This window comes from Schistocerca piceifrons, chromosome 1 (genome assembly GCF_021461385.2).
Source record: "Schistocerca piceifrons isolate TAMUIC-IGC-003096 chromosome 1, iqSchPice1.1, whole genome shotgun sequence".
Lineage (NCBI taxonomy): Eukaryota > Metazoa > Arthropoda > Insecta > Orthoptera > Acrididae > Schistocerca > Schistocerca piceifrons.
In genome coordinates, this window is record NC_060138.1 from 736,590,121 (window position 1) to 736,609,242 (window position 19,122).

The 19,122-nt window shown below is 36.1% G+C and overlaps 1 protein-coding gene across 9 annotated transcripts in view; it reads right to left on the minus strand.

The window, feature by feature from the left end:
* LOC124711466 (protein lap4) overlaps positions 1-19,122 on the minus strand; it is a 539,589-nt gene that overhangs the window by 74,651 nt on the left and 445,816 nt on the right. For 8 of the 9 annotated variants that reach the window (XM_047241583.1, XM_047241591.1, XM_047241606.1 and 5 more), the window contains 2 exons: positions 7,414-7,821; positions 6,878-6,977 (listed from right to left, as the gene is read on the minus strand). In XM_047241583.1, coding sequence (XP_047097539.1) covers positions 6,878-6,977; positions 7,414-7,821 — 508 coding nt within the window. The remainder of the gene's footprint in view (positions 1-6,877; positions 6,978-7,413; positions 7,822-19,122) is intronic. The other variant, XM_047241620.1, reaches the window with a different exon arrangement.

Here is a 19,122-nt window from a genome sequence, read left to right on the forward strand (position 1 = left end):
TTACCTGAGATTAAAGCCAGGACGATTACAGGAGTGGAGGATCTGTTGTACGGATAACTCCCAACCACGCAGTTCAAAGAACCTGGTGAAGGAGGGAAGGATCTAGATGGCTTGGGTTGTGAAGCAGCCACTGAAAATGAACATGTTGCACTCAGCTGCATGTTGTGCCACCAGGTGGTCAACTTTGTTCTTGAAAACAGTTTGGTGATGGCCATCATCTTTGTGGACACCTGTGTGATAGTATACCAACATTAAACACTGTGCAGTGTTTGCAGGAGAGTTGGTATATGACATGGTTGCTATCACAGCTGGCCCGGGGTAGGACTGGAGTAGGTGGTGCTGGATTGGGCAGGTCTTGCACCATGGTATTCCATGGGGATGATGATGCCTGTGACAAGAGATTCGGAGTTGGAGTGGCATAGGGATGGACTAGGATGTTACGTAGGTTGGCTGGATGACGGAATACCAATTTAGGAGGGGTGGGAATGGTCTCGGGAAGGATGTCCCTCACTTCAGGACAGTATGCGAGATAAAGGCCTACTGAAGGATGTGGGTCAGTGGTTCCAGTCCAGGGTGAGATTAGGTGACAAGGCGGACACTCCTTTCTAGCCGATTTTTTGGGGGTGGTGGGGCAAATGGGGACATGTGAGTATATGGTACAGGAAATCTGTTTGTGGACTGGGTTTAGATAGTATAACCTGTCGGTGAAGGCTTTTCTGAGGCCTTCAGCATACTGGGCAAGGGAGTTCTCATCACTGCAGATACGCCATCCATGGGTGGCTAGGCTGTACGGGAGGGATCTTTTGGTGTAGAAGGGTTATTTTTCTCCCACAGAAGAAACTTCCACTCTTGATGACACCACCACCTCCAACCAACTGCCCAAAGCTTAGCCGCTCAAGTCACTGATACTAACCACTTTCTTCACCTACTTTTGACCATCCACACCCCACTACCACCTGGAACCCTGTTCATTATTGTTGATGCCATCTCCCAATACATCAACAGCCCTCACCAACTACATGTTGACCAACAACTACTTTTTCTTTGAAGGAAAGATTCACAAAGAAATCCATGGATACTGATCACTCCAAAAATATCATACTGCTGACTCTAACAAGATCAAATATGCCTAGAAGTTCATATGAAGATAAGAGAGCAAAGCTACTTGAATAGAATCTTTGCCTTGAGTAAGATAAGAAATGATAAATGTCTAAAAAGTGAACAGCAATTAGTGGCGAGATGGCATTTCAAATTTTGACAGGACATTTGGGACATTATGAATTACCATTTCTTGTACAATGTACAGTTTTATTTCAAATATTTAGAAAAGAAACTAAATGGATGTTAAGAGCACTGAAATGGCTGAGATCCTATGGGAAATACCAAATATCCTACCGGAAGGTGCAAAAATAGCAATGTATAGACTAATAAGATATTCTAGAAGAGACATATCTAAAAATCTTGTTTAGGTTACAGGAGTTGTTAGCCTTAAAAAGAATAAAGGTACATAAATACAAATTTCAGTTACCTCGTAAGTTTACCACAGAATGATAAAAAATTAATGTAAATCCCTCAAAACAACAAATTAGCATTTAGAAATATGAAGTGACACGAGAAGTAATCTTGAGCCTCAAAATTATTACTCAAGACAGAGAAAAGTACATAAACACTTTTTAGCACTGTAAGCTGGGATATCCTCCAAGGCTTTCCATAAAGATGTTCAGGAATGACAAGAATGCCTTGGTTGCCTCCACATTCAGGTAAATCGCTGGGGTGTTCATATGTCCCCATTGCTCACACCAAAGAGGGAGTTTGTCAAAATGAAAGCGCCTGGCAGAAACATAAATGGCAAGCCGTACAACACATTGTGATAATCAAATAACACAAAACTTGTGCTAGAAAATGAAAAATTCTAGAAACTTCATTTAAAAAGCTGAAAGAGTAGATAGTACACACTGCAACAATAAACATTATGAATATAAGGAAATAATTTCTCACTCTGCCAATGGTTTTCTGGTCAGAATGCATTTATATTTAAAGGTACTCTCCTTTTAGCACAAGTCTCACTTCAGTTTTTTTCAGTGAAGTACAATTCTGAAAATTTGGTAAAATATCCATTTATAGCTACTACAGCCTTTTAATTACACTCATAACCCAAAACTATTACCAAGGTCCTGATGTCAGCTGACAGTGTGCATAGTTTACATTATTCCATAATGTGTGTGTAGTGACTGGTATTGAGATATGAGCAATGTAGCACACTAACTTTTTATGTTCTTATTTTACCCATAATGGTTAGTAAACACTGCAGCTGCTTTTGTAAATTACATGGTACGACATACTGCCAAAATGGCCAGTTGCAGTATTTCCTACAGTGTTATTTTATTTTATTCATTGAACAACCTCTCTGTAAGAATGTATCACCGGATCAGTATTGTACACTGGGGGGGAAGCAGCATTAGGTAGCCTGGCCTTGTAATTGGGAGGATGGAGGCTACAATCTGCATCTGACCATCCTGACTTAAGTTTTCTGTCATTTTAGGTAAATTTCAGGCAGATGCAAGAATATTTCCTACTATAAGGCCATGGTCAACAACCTGCCCCAATCTTCTGAAACTTATCTGTAATTATTTATATGCCCATATATATGAATTATGTTTCTTGTTCATAAAAGGTAGTACGACTAGTCCAACGTCCACCTAAAAGTGACTGACTGGGGAATAAATTACTACTACTACTACTACTACTACTACTTCTACAAATTTGATGAGCAGAGTGGATGATATTACAGCAGCTTTGTTCGCAGATGCATTGGATTGACAATGTCTTGTCAGTATTGGCCTATATTCATGAGCTTTCTCACTCAATTCATACAGGAAATTTTTCTTATACTAGCTAATCAGTAAGAATAATCCCTGTTACATCCCAAAAAATAATGACCATAAGCTTTTGGCGCATACTATCTGACCAGAAGTATCTGGACATCAATATGGGATGTGCCAATCCATCGCCTTTTTGACAGCTTTAACTCTGCAGGGGACACTTTCAATGAGATGTCCAAATGTCTGTGGAACATGGCAGGTCATTCCTCCTCAAGAGCTGATACCAGAGAAAGACGGTGGGGTCCGGAGTGAAGCCAATGTTCTGAGTCATGCCAAAGGCATTTTATTCGGTTCAGGTCATGCAGGTCTGGGCATGCAAGCCTATTTCAAGAATGTTATTGTATACACATTATTGCCTCACAGATGTTGCTTTATGACACGAAGCACCAACATATTGATACAATCAATCATTGTCTCTGAACTGCTTCTCTACTTTTCACAGTACAAAATGCTGTAAAATGTGTTCATATCCTTCCTCACTTAGCATTTCCTTAACTGCAACACATGGACCACATCTTGACCATTAAAAACACCCCCATGCCATAAACATCTCCTCCTTACACGTTAGCTGGTAACATTTTTCCAGGCATGTGCCAAATTCAAACCCTGCCATCAAACTGCCACATGATATAATGTGATTCATAACTTCAAATCACTCATTTCCAGTCATTCGTTGTGCTGTGGCGTCGCTCTTTACACCACATCAAGTGTCACTTAGCACTGACTACACAAATGTCTGGCTTACAAGGAGCTCCTCGACCACCATATCTATTCATTCTCTTTAACACGTTATGCACAATCATTATGCTAGCAGGATTGCTGGTAGAACATCAGAACTCATGAGAGATTCCTTCTGCTGATTTCACCTGATTCTTTACAGCCACCCTCCACAAAGCTCAACTGTCCCTGTCCATCAGTTCATGAGGTCTGCCTGGTCTTGGTTTGGCAGTGGTTGTTCTTTCCACATTTCTGTTTTACAATCACGTCACCAACAGTTGACCTGGACAGTTTTAGAAGGGTCGAAAGTTCTCCAATGATTATCCATGTTCAAAGTCAGTGAGCTCTCCTGACTGGCATTCTGCTGTTCCTGCTTCTTTACTGACAAACCAAGACTCCATACCTCCTTTTATACTGGCAGGTCTACCTTTTATGACATCTGGTGGTCAATTTTGCATTTCATGTGAGCATCTGGATACTTTTAACAGATAGTCTATGGCTGCCTTTCTTAGAGCCAGGCAGCCAGCTTTCACCAATTGTTTTGCATGCTGGTTCATTTCTGATACAAAACATACACAGAAGTTTCTTTTTAACAGTCCAAACATAGGTGAGAAAATTTGACTTGTTTGTTTGCAGTCATCAATGAACAAATGTTGTACCCACCACATGGAAAACTTTCACACAATTAATTACTCAGGTAAAATGTAGCATACTCTCTAGTCAGATATGACCATCACATCATGTTTCACAGCATTAATCACCAAACATCGGACATCAAATGGCACACTCTGCAACAAAACTGTTCTTTGTTCGTTGTATAGGTGCATTTGTGTGCACATCATCATGGTATTTCCACAAAACTGCACCCATGTCAGTTCCAACTTGCAGATGGTTAGTAAAGCCTCATTCTACATAGGCTACTGAAATGGGAAAAATCTACTTTTCCTGTATTTTAATCATTACAGAAACACAATTTTCACAAATAAAATCTTATGTCCTACAATGAGATGTTCCCAGTAGTGGGATCGACGTTTTGCAACAACCTATATGATGGTGTATGTCAGGAAGCCACTGACCCTGGTGCGTCCTGCTTTACCAGTAACCAATGAAAAAGAAGATATCCTTTTCTCATTAAAATTACTTCCATCATTATTTTTCTTTAATTATTTGATTCATCAAATGTATTGTTTTTAAAAACCGCTATGTCATTTTAATTATCGTATTAACATTATTTGTCCTTATTTCTTCATTGGGCTCTAAATCATGATCGATTTGCAGTTAGCCATCACAAATCAGTTCTTTTTTATTTCTCATTTTATGTTTCCTCTTGCATTTGTTCCATGTGTGTGTGTGCAGCATTTAAAATGTGCAACAACATAAATTCATCAACCAACAAATGTCATGACAAAAGAATGGAGGATTTTGATGAAGAAATGTCATGAATGGCTTATGCTATGCATAGTGTTTTAAATGTTTATACGACAACTAACACCCCCCCCCCCCCCCCGAAAAAAAATGTACATCCAATAAAGAAAAATAAATTTCTGTGACTGTTTCACAACAAAATGAATACTGATAACTATTTTGTTGTTGTTGCCAAGTTACTTGATTGTTATTTTTAAACAACCAAATATTATGATATAAAAATTTCTAAAAATAATTAAAGCCAGGTGGACAAAGATTACAAATGTAAAAAAGAATGGCAGGAAGCCAATAAGAGAACAAACAAGAAAGTTAATGTGATGTTTAAAATGATGTGGCAAAGGATTACGAATTTTAAAAGCATTACATTTGAACCAAATACAGAAGAAAAAATAACAATGGAAGTCATTTCAAAAACAAAACACCTTGAAGGAATGTGACAGGATTTGAACCCACCACTTTCGGTTTACCAGTCTAGTGTGATATCCAGTATATTATGATGGCAGTCATAAGAATTGTGTTAATTATAATGCTGTAGAGCAGCAGGCTTAATTTTTTTTGACATTTACTCATGAACAAGGACCCATCAAGGTGTATGGCTTTAGGATGGGATACTTGGTATCCTAACCTACACCACCATGTAAATGGCTGTGAAAGTCAATCCCACCACTAGGAATCTCTCCTCACTAGTATGAGAAATATATTCAGTTTCTTAGTTGCCATGTTTCCTTCCTTGCTTTGATAATACACATTCTTGTTTCTCAAACTTTTAGTGTTTGGTAAACACCAGATTTCCTCCTTCTTTAGTACTGTTTGCTGATAAGCAATGAGGAGGGGTGGGAAGAACGTAGCCTTTCAGTACTCTTCTTTAAATCAGTTCACAACCATTTTCTCTAACACACAAACTTTTATATTTCCTTGATATGTACACATAATAAATTTCCCTACCATACATAATAAATTTCCCTACAATTCATATGACAAAATGAATTCATAAATGTGTTACTAAAATTATAAGACAACAATAGGGCCCATACAAAATTGTAATAGAGTTGCATAGGGAATTTAATTGGACACTCTGACTGAAGAAAGACATCTTTCTTGCAAAACCTTTCTATATAAATTTAGAGAAGCAGTGTTTTAGAAAGACTGTACAAAAGTTATATGCCTGCATAAGACATCTAATTTAGGAACTATGAGATTAAGGTAAGAGAGATTAAGGTAAGAGAGATTAAGATCAAGATCATGGAATACAGGCAGCACTTTTCCCCTAGCTACATATGAGAACAGATTGGTCATTCTATAGAATGGTGATAAATTTATTTTCTTCAACATAATTTGGCAAAAGTCACCAGGCCATTTCACTCTCCATGCATGTCACTGGGATGAAACCAAACCATGACCAATTAATCACACTTCGAGTACAATATTTTCAAAAACAAAGTATCATAGTACACACGTCAATCCTTTTACTATATTGCAACAATACCAGAGAAGGAAAGTTGCTACTCACCATATAGCGGAGATACTGAGTCGCGATCAGCACAACAAAAAGATTCACACAACTTTCGGCCATTAAGGCCTTTGTCAGCAGTAGACATACACACGCACATGTGCACACACGCATTCACGCAATGCGTGCGTGTGCGTGTACTGCTGAAGAAAGGTCTTAACAACCAAAAGCTATAATTGTGTGAATCTTTTTGTTGTGACTACTGTGACTCAGCATCTCCGCTATATGGTAAGCAGCAACTTTCCTTCTCTGGTATCGTTACATTCCATCCAGGATTTACCATTGTTTGACTTTTACTATACTGGACGAATGAAAACAAAAAGCGGTACAGAAATTATTTTACCTGGTTTTGGAGAAGGTTGATGCTGTTCTTCCATTGCCTTTTCAAAAAACTTCATCTTATCGCTCACAGAAGTTTTGTTAGCAACCTCATTGTTCACTGCCTAAAGAAACAAAACAGCAGCAAAATTATTAGCTAACAGTACAGTTTGCAAGAGAGTAACAATTATTCATGTACCTTCGTACAAAAGAAGGGCATTAGTTTTTAATAATACTCTGTTTAATAGCATGCTGAAAATTTGGAAGGAAATTCAGGGAGAAGGTGTCACGGGAGACGGCGATAAAGAGTAATGGAGGGTGGGAGGGAGACGATGTGTTAGGAGGAAGGGGGGAGATAAGAGACCAATGTTTATTTATAAGCATAAAGAAGATAAATAATCTCTTCATGACAAACAGCAAACAAAAGTAAGAACTTTTTAAATAAACCTCATTAATCAGTAACTAGTAAAGCTCAGTACAGAAGACTATTTTTATCAACTTGCTCCATGTGTTATCCAGTAGAAAGTACTTTGCCAAGCCATAGCAAAAATGGAGACCCACCTCAATGGCATCAGTCTTCTTGGATGAAAGGCGAGCATTAGGCTTTTTGCTGCGAGCAATGGGATCCAGCAAGTCCTCCACTGAGGAGAAGGCTTCACTGTCAACTCGTTCACTGTTATTGCTAGGAGGAAGTGTGGAATAGCGGCTGTATAAAGGCATAGAAGGATATGTCTGGTTAGGAAAAGTAGCTGGTTCACATTGCACTACAGAAGGAGTGTTTGGATGAGGGGATGTTTGGACATAAGAAGTGGAATTGTTTCTTCCAATTACAGAAGCAGCTGGAGTACTATTGCTTGTCTGTTGGGATAACGTAGCATAATGCAGAGTGGCACCTTGACCAAGACCAGGCGAGCTAGGGCCCATGCGAGGAAGGGTAGTAGTGGAGATAGCATCAGACTTCTGGACCAGCTGAATAAACCAATACCAGAAATAAAATAATTAATTCACTAGCTACTTTGAAAGAAGAGTATTACATACTACTCAAGACGCATGACAGTCAAAGTTTTATGTGCTGCAATTCATATTTGCCAGTAAGTAACAGCAATGGCCTGAAATGAACTGCAGAGCTTCAAAAGAAAATGTATGGCAAATCCTGCTGAACAGCATTGATGATAATTTGCTCATTAAAATAAATCTAAGGATATATAGACCATGTGAAACAAAAGCGGGACCATTCACTTTAGTAAAAAGTTAAAAAATTTGTATTTTAAAAAATCAAATGGAAAGAAAAGAAGAAAATAAACTTTAACTGACAGCCATCTTGAATTGTTAGTCAGACACTATTATGCATGTTGCAGGTACAGAAAAATGAAGAAAACCAATTAAACATCAAGAAGGAACAAATTTCAACACAAATTACAAGTGGATGGCAGGAACAGTGAAATGCAAGAGATAGTTTTGGTAATCTTTACACTTATTTTTTGAATCATGCACAAGCCTGAATAAGATGCAATTTTTCTCAAATTCATTGACAATAAAACTTACATATTTCAAACTGAAAGGTAAACTTAGTACAGTTACATTGCAAGTGTCTGTATCATCTATAATGAAATTGAATTAATATTTGGTAAGGGGTTGAAATGTTAGTGGCAAAAAAAAAAAGATAACATGTAGTAGAACTCTTAACACCATAAATCATCAAAAGGGGGATGATAAAAAAAATTTCAATATCATTATAATAATAATAATTATTATTAACAAGTTAGGATGTGGGTACAATAGCAAGAGGAGGCATGCTAAACAGATTGTCATGCTCAAAACTGTGCCAAAAATTTAAAATTGTACCAACCTTCTCAGTTCTACACATCTTCTGACGCAAAGACAACATTTGACCAAATGAAGAGAGAAATAGAACCAAATGAAGAGAGAAACTTAGTTTCATTCAGACATTATTTTCTTTACAGATGTATAGCATACGGCATAGAGAAAGCATTTTATTGAGTAGTATGCATGTATAACAACAAATATCGGCATTTTCTAATATATAATGAGGTTTTTATTTAATGAAAAACTACAAAACTAAATAAAACTGTTAATCCCATTATTGTAAAACTAGAATTCTCAAGCCCTACTATTAATACATTCACTTAGAGAGCAGGTAATTATTTGCTTTGAGGTCCAATTTTCACTAACATGGACACTACAACTGTTAAATTAATCTTGGGTTTTGCAACTGTAACTCAGACAGACGGTATTGCCAGTGTAAAACATTAAGAAAAAGGCACTACTCTGTCCACATAAATATAACTGTAACAGATAATCTAAAATCACTAAATATACCTCGGCTCATGTCATGATCTTCTGCAATCTGCCCAAAATTGTAACATCTGTTTTAGTCATTTTCTGTTTCATTCTCTGTATAGAAAGGCAGACTTTACATCTGGAGCACTTATCATTTTTACAGTCCCGAATAAATATAGCAAAATTCGGCAAATTGTAGAGAAAGAAACAACAACAGTCAAAATCATGGTAAAAATGTTAGTAATCTACAAGAAGAAATAAAACAAAGCCAAGGATATTAAAATATTTGTTGATTTACTGAAGATTCAACCTAGCTCTATAGATGCCACTTAATTAACCCTAATTTCTCACATTCAGTCTCAGAATTTCAAAAGTCAAACACGCTTCAGTAAAAGATTTAACTTGGATTTATAAAGTGGGGAAACAGCTGTCACCTGAAGCAATAGTATCTAGCAGTGAAACTCATTTCCACATTACATGACTGAAAAATCTATTAAACTGTTATAAAAACTGAACAGAACAGAAAAGCAGAATAGTAATGATGCTTTGAGCTAATTGTGGACTGGGATGGCACAAATGTAGTGAATGTCAAATAATATTTTGTTCATATTATTTGCTTCTATTAGTTATCCACAAATTAAATGTGTCATGGCAATATAGATATTACCAGTTATGAAAACGAGAGAAATTATGATTGCTCCTGAACTAAACAAAATTAGATGGTACACAGAAGTAGTGGCTAGAAAGAATATAATGAGAAAGAACTATAACCATTTTATTGCATAGTACAGCACATTGTGTTCTTTATTATAAATGGCATAAAATGGCTTTTTATAATAGACAGGCATTCAACTTCTTTAATATGTTTATAGGTGGAAATGCACCAAGAAAGCTATGAAGGTATTGAACACAGGGTGACTGCCTTGGTGCTCATGTACCTTCAAAACAAATTCAGTTTCATGATTTCTCCCATCCTTGTAAACTTCATAACTTCGTATCCCCTTCATTTCTTTTCATAGAGAAACATAGAAGTACAATTTCTGAGAGTCAATTTAACTGCTAGAAATGTTTCACATAGCAACAATACTTGGGTTACTTTCACAATAACAGAATTAATCAAGTGGCCTAATGGCAACACTGGTAACTGCACTTATTTTATGATTTCACAATAAAGATGGAAAAATAATACTCAGAGCAATATCACATTGAAACTACAGAAAGTTAGATGGACAAGGCAGAATGGAAAACAAGGGGACAGGCAAAGGGGGAAAATGCACTGCTTAAATGTGCATGACAGGAAGTGGCATGTGCATTTGATTACCACTTGTAGCATTGCACGACAAAAATTTTATATTTGCCTCTAAGCAAAACAACTAACCTGTGCTCTTAGATTTCCTGAAATAGTTATTTGGCTTCATTACATGACACGAGAGACCGACAATATCAGGCAAACAGAAATAATTTAACACCCTGCCCTGCCCCCTCCTCCTCCTCCTCCTCCTTCTCTCTCTCTCTCTCTCTCTCTCTCTCTCTCTCTCTCTCTCTCTCTCTCACACACACACACACACACACACACACACACACACACACACACACACACACACAGTGAGCCTATTTAGTTCTTGAATGCTGTATTAAGTGTGTTACACAACAAAAAGAAGTTCTTCAAATGTTTTCTGTTTTATCAGTGTCACATAGATCTTGTGTGTATCATACACATTACAGTGCCTGAAAATGCAAGCCATCCATAGTTCACACTATGATACAACAAAAAATAGAATCGTAGAATAAAATATTTTAATGTTTTACAAAATGTATTGTCTTATAAACAATCAAATGACACTATGTCAGATGTTTAACAAAAAATATATATAATGAGGTACATTTGCATCCCACAGCCAATACAACAATAACATTCGAAACAAACAAACAATTACCAGCTAGTTAAACTTTTACACTTATCACCCATACTGACAACACCATAAAAATATCTACATAAAAGTGTTTAAAGGAGATAATATTAACTTTTGGTCTTGTGTAAAGTGATCCCACGAGTTAAGACGGACAATATAATAATAGCAACTATACAAACATCTTTGATCAATGAAGTCTTTTGCACTATATTATACAAAGTACATATGCTGCAACATACAAACAATATAAGTGGTTCTCCTCTCACTCAGGTTTTTGGCATGAGACATCCATTTATTTTTGGCAAACACAAACAAGTCAACAGACATTCACATAGTTTTAAACAATATATACAGTCTTAAGTCTGAGAGAACCACCAGCTCTCTTGTTTGCGTACTACTTTTGATATTACTGTTGATCTTACCATTATATAAAAATATATGAACCATTATGTTTCTGGTACACTAGAGCAAGCTGATAAGCCTGCACTCATTACATCATAAAAACACACACTCAGCATTATACCATTTTGATTCACTTATTAATAGAATGCACAAGTATACTTTAAAATCTGTATGTAAAAAAGGAGTCATATACAATTAAACTGAAATTCAGTAATTGTTACATATTGCTTAAGTTAGATAAAAACTAACATCTGTTGTATAAGAAAGTTAATTTTTTTCTTTTTTCTATACTAATCGAATAAGAGTGGGCAAGAATGTTGCAAAGAAGTACATTTGAGGAAGACTTGAAGAACATGATTTGCAAATGTAATGCAGAGTATTTCACATTATAATATACAATGAGAATGACAGGCATATAACAAACACTGATCAAACATCACACCACAGATTTATCTTTTTTTGGCAACAATGAACTGTTAAGACTCTCACATGTTCCATTTTTTCATCTATCATGTTAAAAATGTACCAATTTGAGGAATACTTTAAACTATGAAACTTTGTTCCAAGGGAAGAAAAATTAATGTAGTCCGGACAACACCAAAAGGTACAGATTTTTCATGTTTAAGTTTCTTGTGATCTCTATTGAAATGACTCAACATCGTACTAGGGGCTGACACCTTGTATCCCCAGACATGAATAATAGATCTTACCACAGTGGAGAGGTTTGTGAGCCTTAGTGATACAGATAGTCGAACTGTTGGTACAACGAGGTTGGGTGGGTGTTCGTGGAGATGCCAAACAAATATATGGTACCCAAATAAGGTCAACAGACTGCTCAGTAGATGCAGGGCCAAAGTCTGGACAAATGCCTAACATTGCCTTGCAACATTACCCAACATGATTTCTCTTTGTTGGTAAAGTGAAACAACAGCCATTAAATTCTCAGAGAATAAACAGCCATTAAATTCTCAGAGAATATGCAAACCTAATATATCATCTGATAATAAACACATCCTTCTGGGTAAAACACTGCAGAGTTAACATAGTCCCCCAATTCAGATCTCATCACTGTGACCACTCAGGGAAGCTGTCAGAAAAAAGAAGAAGAAGAAGAATTGGCAACCTACAGTTCAGTGCGTAGAATGTTATCAACATAAATTCAGTTGGATGTAATGCTAGTGTAGCTCTGATAATGAACAAAAAATATGAATGAAGGTGAACTACTATGAACAAGACAGTGAACAGATTAAAATGCCAATTTATTTATACACAAAGCCATTACCCAACACAGTATTAACAGAAATTTACTTTCTTGAGATGATGACTACATTCTTAAAAACTTGCAAGAAAATAAATTGTTAGGTACACAAAGGAGGCAAAAATTTCTTTGTGATGGGGTAGTGTGTGGAAATAGGAAAAAAATGAAAAATAATAAGAAAATGTGCAATGGGTGAAAAGGCGTAAAATGGGAAAGCACTTGTTTTCACAGAGCACAGCATAATCAACATAGAAACTTGTTTTGAAAATCATGCCAGAAAGATGTACAGATGGCAGAGACTGGAGAAACTGAAAAGTTTCAGATAGATAGGAAACAAGGTGTTAACTGCAAAACAATTCCAGGACTGGATGTGGATTCTGAACTTATTGTCTAGTTATGAAACACAGATTAAAGCTGATGAAATGGCAAAGAAGGTACAGAATTAAGAATTTGGGGCCTACATGAATTGAAACTACAGATTTTTGAGATATTCAAAGGGAGAATTAGGTAACAGACAAACTATAGAAATGGATAAATAGAAGATGAATGGGTAACTGTGAGAGATGAAACACTACAGCCAACAGACAAAGAAGTAGGAAACAAAACAAATAAATAGGAAACAAGACAAAGCTCAGCATATGAAACACAAGGTATTAAATTGAACTGATATCTATACTCCACGAGCCACTATATGGTTGTGGTGGAAGCTCCTTTGTGTATCATTGTCACTTCCCCCTTTTTCTGTTCTAGTCGTGAAAGGTTTGCAGCAAGAACAATTTCTGGTAATTTTATGTACATGGTCTTTTCATGAGACAGACTTAGGAGGAAGTAATGTATTGGTTGACTCTTCTAAGAACATACAATATCTTAACTTTAATTGTATACCAAACTGTGGTACAGAATGCCTCTCTTGCAGTGTCTGCCAGAGGAGTTTGCTAACATCTCCATCATACTTTAGTGCTTACTAAATTAACCTGTAATGAAATGTGTTACTCTTCTTTGACTCTTCACTATTACTTCTATCAATCTTATCTGGTACGGATTCCAGACTGATGAGCAATATTCAATTTGTTTTGTGACTACTTCCTTTGTTGATGGACTACATTTCCTGAGGATTCTTCCAATCAATCTCTGTCTGACATTTGGCTTACTCAAAATTAAATTTATGCTGGAAGTTAGAAGGAATATACAGAACTGATACATAAAGGAAAGATAGGGTTGAGGGTACAGATGAAGATGAGAAGAATGATACGACACAGCTAGAAGAATGTAACAACGAAAATTATCAATTTTTTTTTTTACAATATAATAATCTATCAATTAAATTATATTGCAAGAAGAATATGCCAGATTACTGAATAACCTGCAACAAAATGACACACATGAAGTAGACAACATTTCCTCAGAATTAATATGAGTTTTGGCAGAGCTAGCCATAACAAAACTATTCCACTTCATCCTCAATAGATATGAGACATGCAGAATACACCCAGACGTCAAAAAGAATGTAATAATAACAGTTTCAAAGAAGGTTCTGACAGCTGTGAATATGAATGAACAACCACATAATTAAGTCGGGGGAGCAAAACACTAATTTGAATTATTTATGGAAGAATGGTACAACTAGTAGAAAACAATGTACGTGAAATAGTTTGAAATCCAAAAAAAATGTAGAAATATGTAAAGCAACACTCACCCAACAACTTATCCTCCCAGACCACTCCAAGAACAACGAATCATTTGTATGAATAGAAAAAGCATCTGACACTCGTGATTGGAAAACACTCCTTGAAACTATTGAGGCAGCAAGTATAAAATACCGTATTTACTCGAATCTAAGCCGCACTCGAATCTAAGCCGCACCTGAAAAATGAGACTCAAAATCAAGGAAAAAAAAAATTTCCCGAATCTAAGCCGCACCTGAAATTTGAGACTCGAAATTCAAGGGGAGAGAAAAGTTTTAGGTCGCATCTCCGAACCTAAACAAAGTTGGTCCATTGAAATATGAGACACAATTAAGGGCGAATGAATGACGATGCAGCTACAGTAGTTTGGTTCAAGTTGTAACCTTAGCAGTTACGGTTTACCAGGTAGCCATTGCTATGCGTCAGGCGCTCCGTCCGTATTTGGACGGGTACCCTTCCTTTTTCACTTGCTTCGTCTGGTTTGAATTGATAGCTTACTTTTCTTTGATCTGATTAGCGCCGTTTTCTTTGTTATAGGTGTTTACGTCACTCAAAGCTGAAAATGCATTACTGTACTGTGTCATGCATTGTTTGTCGCATTCTGATCATGAGTGTTTACGGCCTGTCACCGCTCGCGGCATGGCTTGCTTTTGTGCGCGCTACCGCTGCTTAAAAAAAAAGACGACGAAGAAGAAGAGAGGAATCGTCTCATTAGCGAAACAATGGCAAGAGACTGCAATTTGTTGTTACTTACACTGCTGCTTTCTTTGATAATGATCAACAAGAACCAAATAATACACTGCGTATGATAGAATGTGTTCTGAACGAGAGTTTAGCGAAAATTTTTCTCCGTTTGAAAATCTTTGCAGGCGCCTCTTTAGTACATTGCATTCTGCACAAAAATTGGAGTCATCTTAGATTTAAAAATCTAGTCAATTGCTGTGCTTCATTTCTGACTGTATCACTATTAGGCATAAGAATAATACGAATATAAACATGACATGATATGTACATTCTTCCGCGTTTGCTGTTGTCTCACTGTAGTTTCGTAGTTTATTAGGCAGACAGGATTTAAATGAGATAGCAGCAAACACATAACAATACATGGCAAAATGTTTATATTCGTATTATTCTTATGGTAAAGAGAATACTGCATGTGATTCACAATTCATAGAAGTTCCTATTAGCAACCATCTCTTCTCACAGGTAGGAAAAAATTAAGAACGTAGAGTTGGCCATATTGACAAACATCCCAAACAGTCTTGCCAGTCCGATTTTCGTAGTACATTGAAATGCTGCTACATTCGAAGATGATCAATATGGAATTTGTATTTACTTCGTTGGATAATGTATGAAAATGCAGTGGTCGAAACTCGGGGCGGAGAAAAAAAAGCTCGTCTTCCACCTTTTTTTTTAAATTTATTTACTGACGCAGAGGATTTGGTGCCAGTATTTATCTTTGTGCCTACAAAGCATGTCTGTGTAGCGCTACATATATTCGACGGAATAAGTTAGTTGTGGCGGCACCCACCAACATTTTTCAGAACTTCCGCTTGCTTTGCACTCGATTCTAAGCCGCAGGCGGTTTTTTGGATTAAAAAAAAAAAAAACGGAAAAAAAGTGCGGCTTAGATTCGAGTAAATACGGTATAGCCAGTGAAAGGTCATCTACAATGCCATACACAAACTGAACTATAGCTGTAAAAGTCTAAGGACATGAATTGAGAAGGTAGTGAGTTAGGGTTGCTGTACATCCCCTATGATATTTAATTGACACATTATTAGAGATTAAAAGTACTTAGAGGACCAGATGCATGAGGGGTATCTTCAAATGAGGTTATAAGAAGAACATCAACGAAAGTAGAAAAAAATTTAATGCAGTACAGCTGAATTAAATTAGGCAGTGCTACAATAATTACACCTGGAAATCAGAAACTAAAAGCAGGAATTTAATGTTTCTATATGGGCAGCAAAATAACAGATGATGGTCAAATGGAGGATATGAAGTACAGACTGGTAACAAGAGAGGGGAAAATAGGTGTTTCTGGAAAAACGAGATTTATTCAAAATCTAAAGTAAATCTCAGTGTTATGCAGTCTCTTCTGTAGGGATTAGTTTGGAGTGTGAAAAGAATAAAGGGACTGAAACTGATACTACAGGACAATGTGGAAGATCAGATCAGTAGATCTAGTAACTAACAAAAAGTCATTGAATCAAATTGGGTGGAAAAGCCCTTTATGGGTCAATTTCACTTACAGTGCGGATAGGCTGACAGGAGACATTGTTAGTACAATTATCTTGATAACATGAGGGAGGAGTGTGAGGGACCTGTGGAAGATAAAAATAGTAGTGGAAGAACACGCTATGATCAAAGTAGGCCATTTCAAACTGATGTAAACTGTTGTAATTATGCATGGATAAACGAACTTTAACAGGACAGTGTTGGTGGCTGCATAAAACCAGTGTTCAAACAAAATATTGTTGCTGCTGCAATAAAAACAACAACAACAACAAACTGTGAACTTTCGAGTGGTCAAACTCCTGATGAATGTTCATTGGTACAAATTAGAGAACGTTAATTAACAAAACAAAGATAACGAACTATTGATGAAGTTATAAATACCGAAGTGTTAGATGATTTCTGAACAACATTCCATGGATTTATGACAGTTAGAATTCTACAGATAAGTGGTAGCCAAAATGGAAAAGATTTTTTTGAGGTGTGCCATGCATCAGCAATGGGACATAAGTTCCCTTTCAAATTTCTAAGCTGAAGTTATTCTGTTGCAGCCAGCATTATTCATAAATTATTAAACAATGCAGCTAGTGAAATGTAATACCAAACATTCTTATGAGGAAATCAATTCAACAGATTACTGTTTTTGATATTAGTTCACAAAAATAATATATAATGAGAGCACATTTATTTCCTTCATACTGGAAATGGAATGGAAATGACAGCTATGTTTCAGCAGTCAACAATTTTATATGTTGAAAGAGAATTACATTAAAGTCAGAGTATGAGAAGACCATTATTTAAAACTACAATAACATATATCATGCCATAAGAACATTTATGAAGTGTTTACCAGGTAACCATAAACATAACTAATTATACTGGGAAGAAGAAGCATTTGATGACAGTTGCATACTGAGGAATGTCATTCTGCAACAAGACTGATTCAAAATTTTAATTACACTGTTTCCAAATTTTAATTCATTTTCCTTAATCTCTGTCATCTTGCTACAAAAAATATCTAAAACAGATAAAAAAAGTCCTCCCAAGAGGTCATGATAACTTCCTTGCATCAGCCTTGCCCAACAAAGATGATGGTCCATCTAGTGACCTCAATACTGACATGATAAATTATAACTTTACTTCTTGCACTTTAAAAAATTGTCAATGGATCTTCCTTTTAGTACATTTCAATATTCTGCAAAAATAGCTATCCTGCAGTTCCTATGCACAGTTGACAAATTTGCTGAAATTCTTTCATTTAAGACAGCATTGATGGTTATAATTAACATCCTGCAGAAGAGATAATATAGAAAGTTTGTAAAGGAATTATAAAATTCTTCTAGAAAGAAAGCAAGAAGTGAGAGAGAGGACATGGAAATAATCAGTGATCACTTGACATAGTTTTTGTGCTATTTCATCATACTGCACCCTACATATGAATCAGTTTGGCATAATGTGGCTTTAATCAGTACACATTCACTTCACTGTAGAAATTATTTCCCAGTTATATACACATGTATGGAATGACCAAACAACTTTCAGCAATTTTAATATCCTTGATTCGTAGGAGATATTATTATGTAATGATGTTCATGAAATAAATAAAATTGCAAAATGATTTAAATTACAGTTGCTAATCAGAGTAAGTAACTGCTGTGTTTTTTTTTTTTTTTGTATATATAAACAGCAATCCCTCCAGTACAAAAAGAAAAAAAAAGAGGAATGTCTATTTACAATAGCTATGGTGCCACTGATACCATTACACCAAAGAGACTTATTGGATAACAGTTGTGTAGGCCAATCAAGAGAGCTGCAGGATAATTAAATCTGTACACAACACTGAGTCCAGTTTTTACCTAAACAGGTAAGATTTTGGATAGGATTTGTTCAACATAATTTCATTCCATTATTACGTCTTAAAAAATCTGACACTTTCATTTCACACGAAAACAAAGGAACCTTCGAAGTTAAATGTACTCAGTCTCCCGCAATCTGGTGCTATTCTCTTAAATGCACAGTGAAAAGTTCGTTGAGTCTGTAACAACTTACGAGAATTAGAATGAACCCAACAGCCACATGTTTAACACATTCTCGTAGCACTTTCTGATTTCAAAACACTAGAAGTTCACAAATGTAAAAGTACAATTACCTCATCGGAGGTATTTCACTGAAGTTCAATGCTAGAGAAGTGGTGAATTCTGGAATAAGCACAAAATTACAAGAGTACATAAAGTGTTTAATAGAATTTGACGGGAAAAAAATTACAACTGTGCAAAAAATGTGATCCTTTTTGAGTGTTCTAACAGCACTACATTTTAAAACGATATCTCAAACTGAAGCAATGAATGACAAGGACTTTAGGCCTTATCTTTTATAAAAATAAATAAATAAAAACAGAAACAAACATAATTTACATTCACAAATAACATGTTAAATTAAGAACATTTTGCACACTAAGGCAATTAGCGATGCA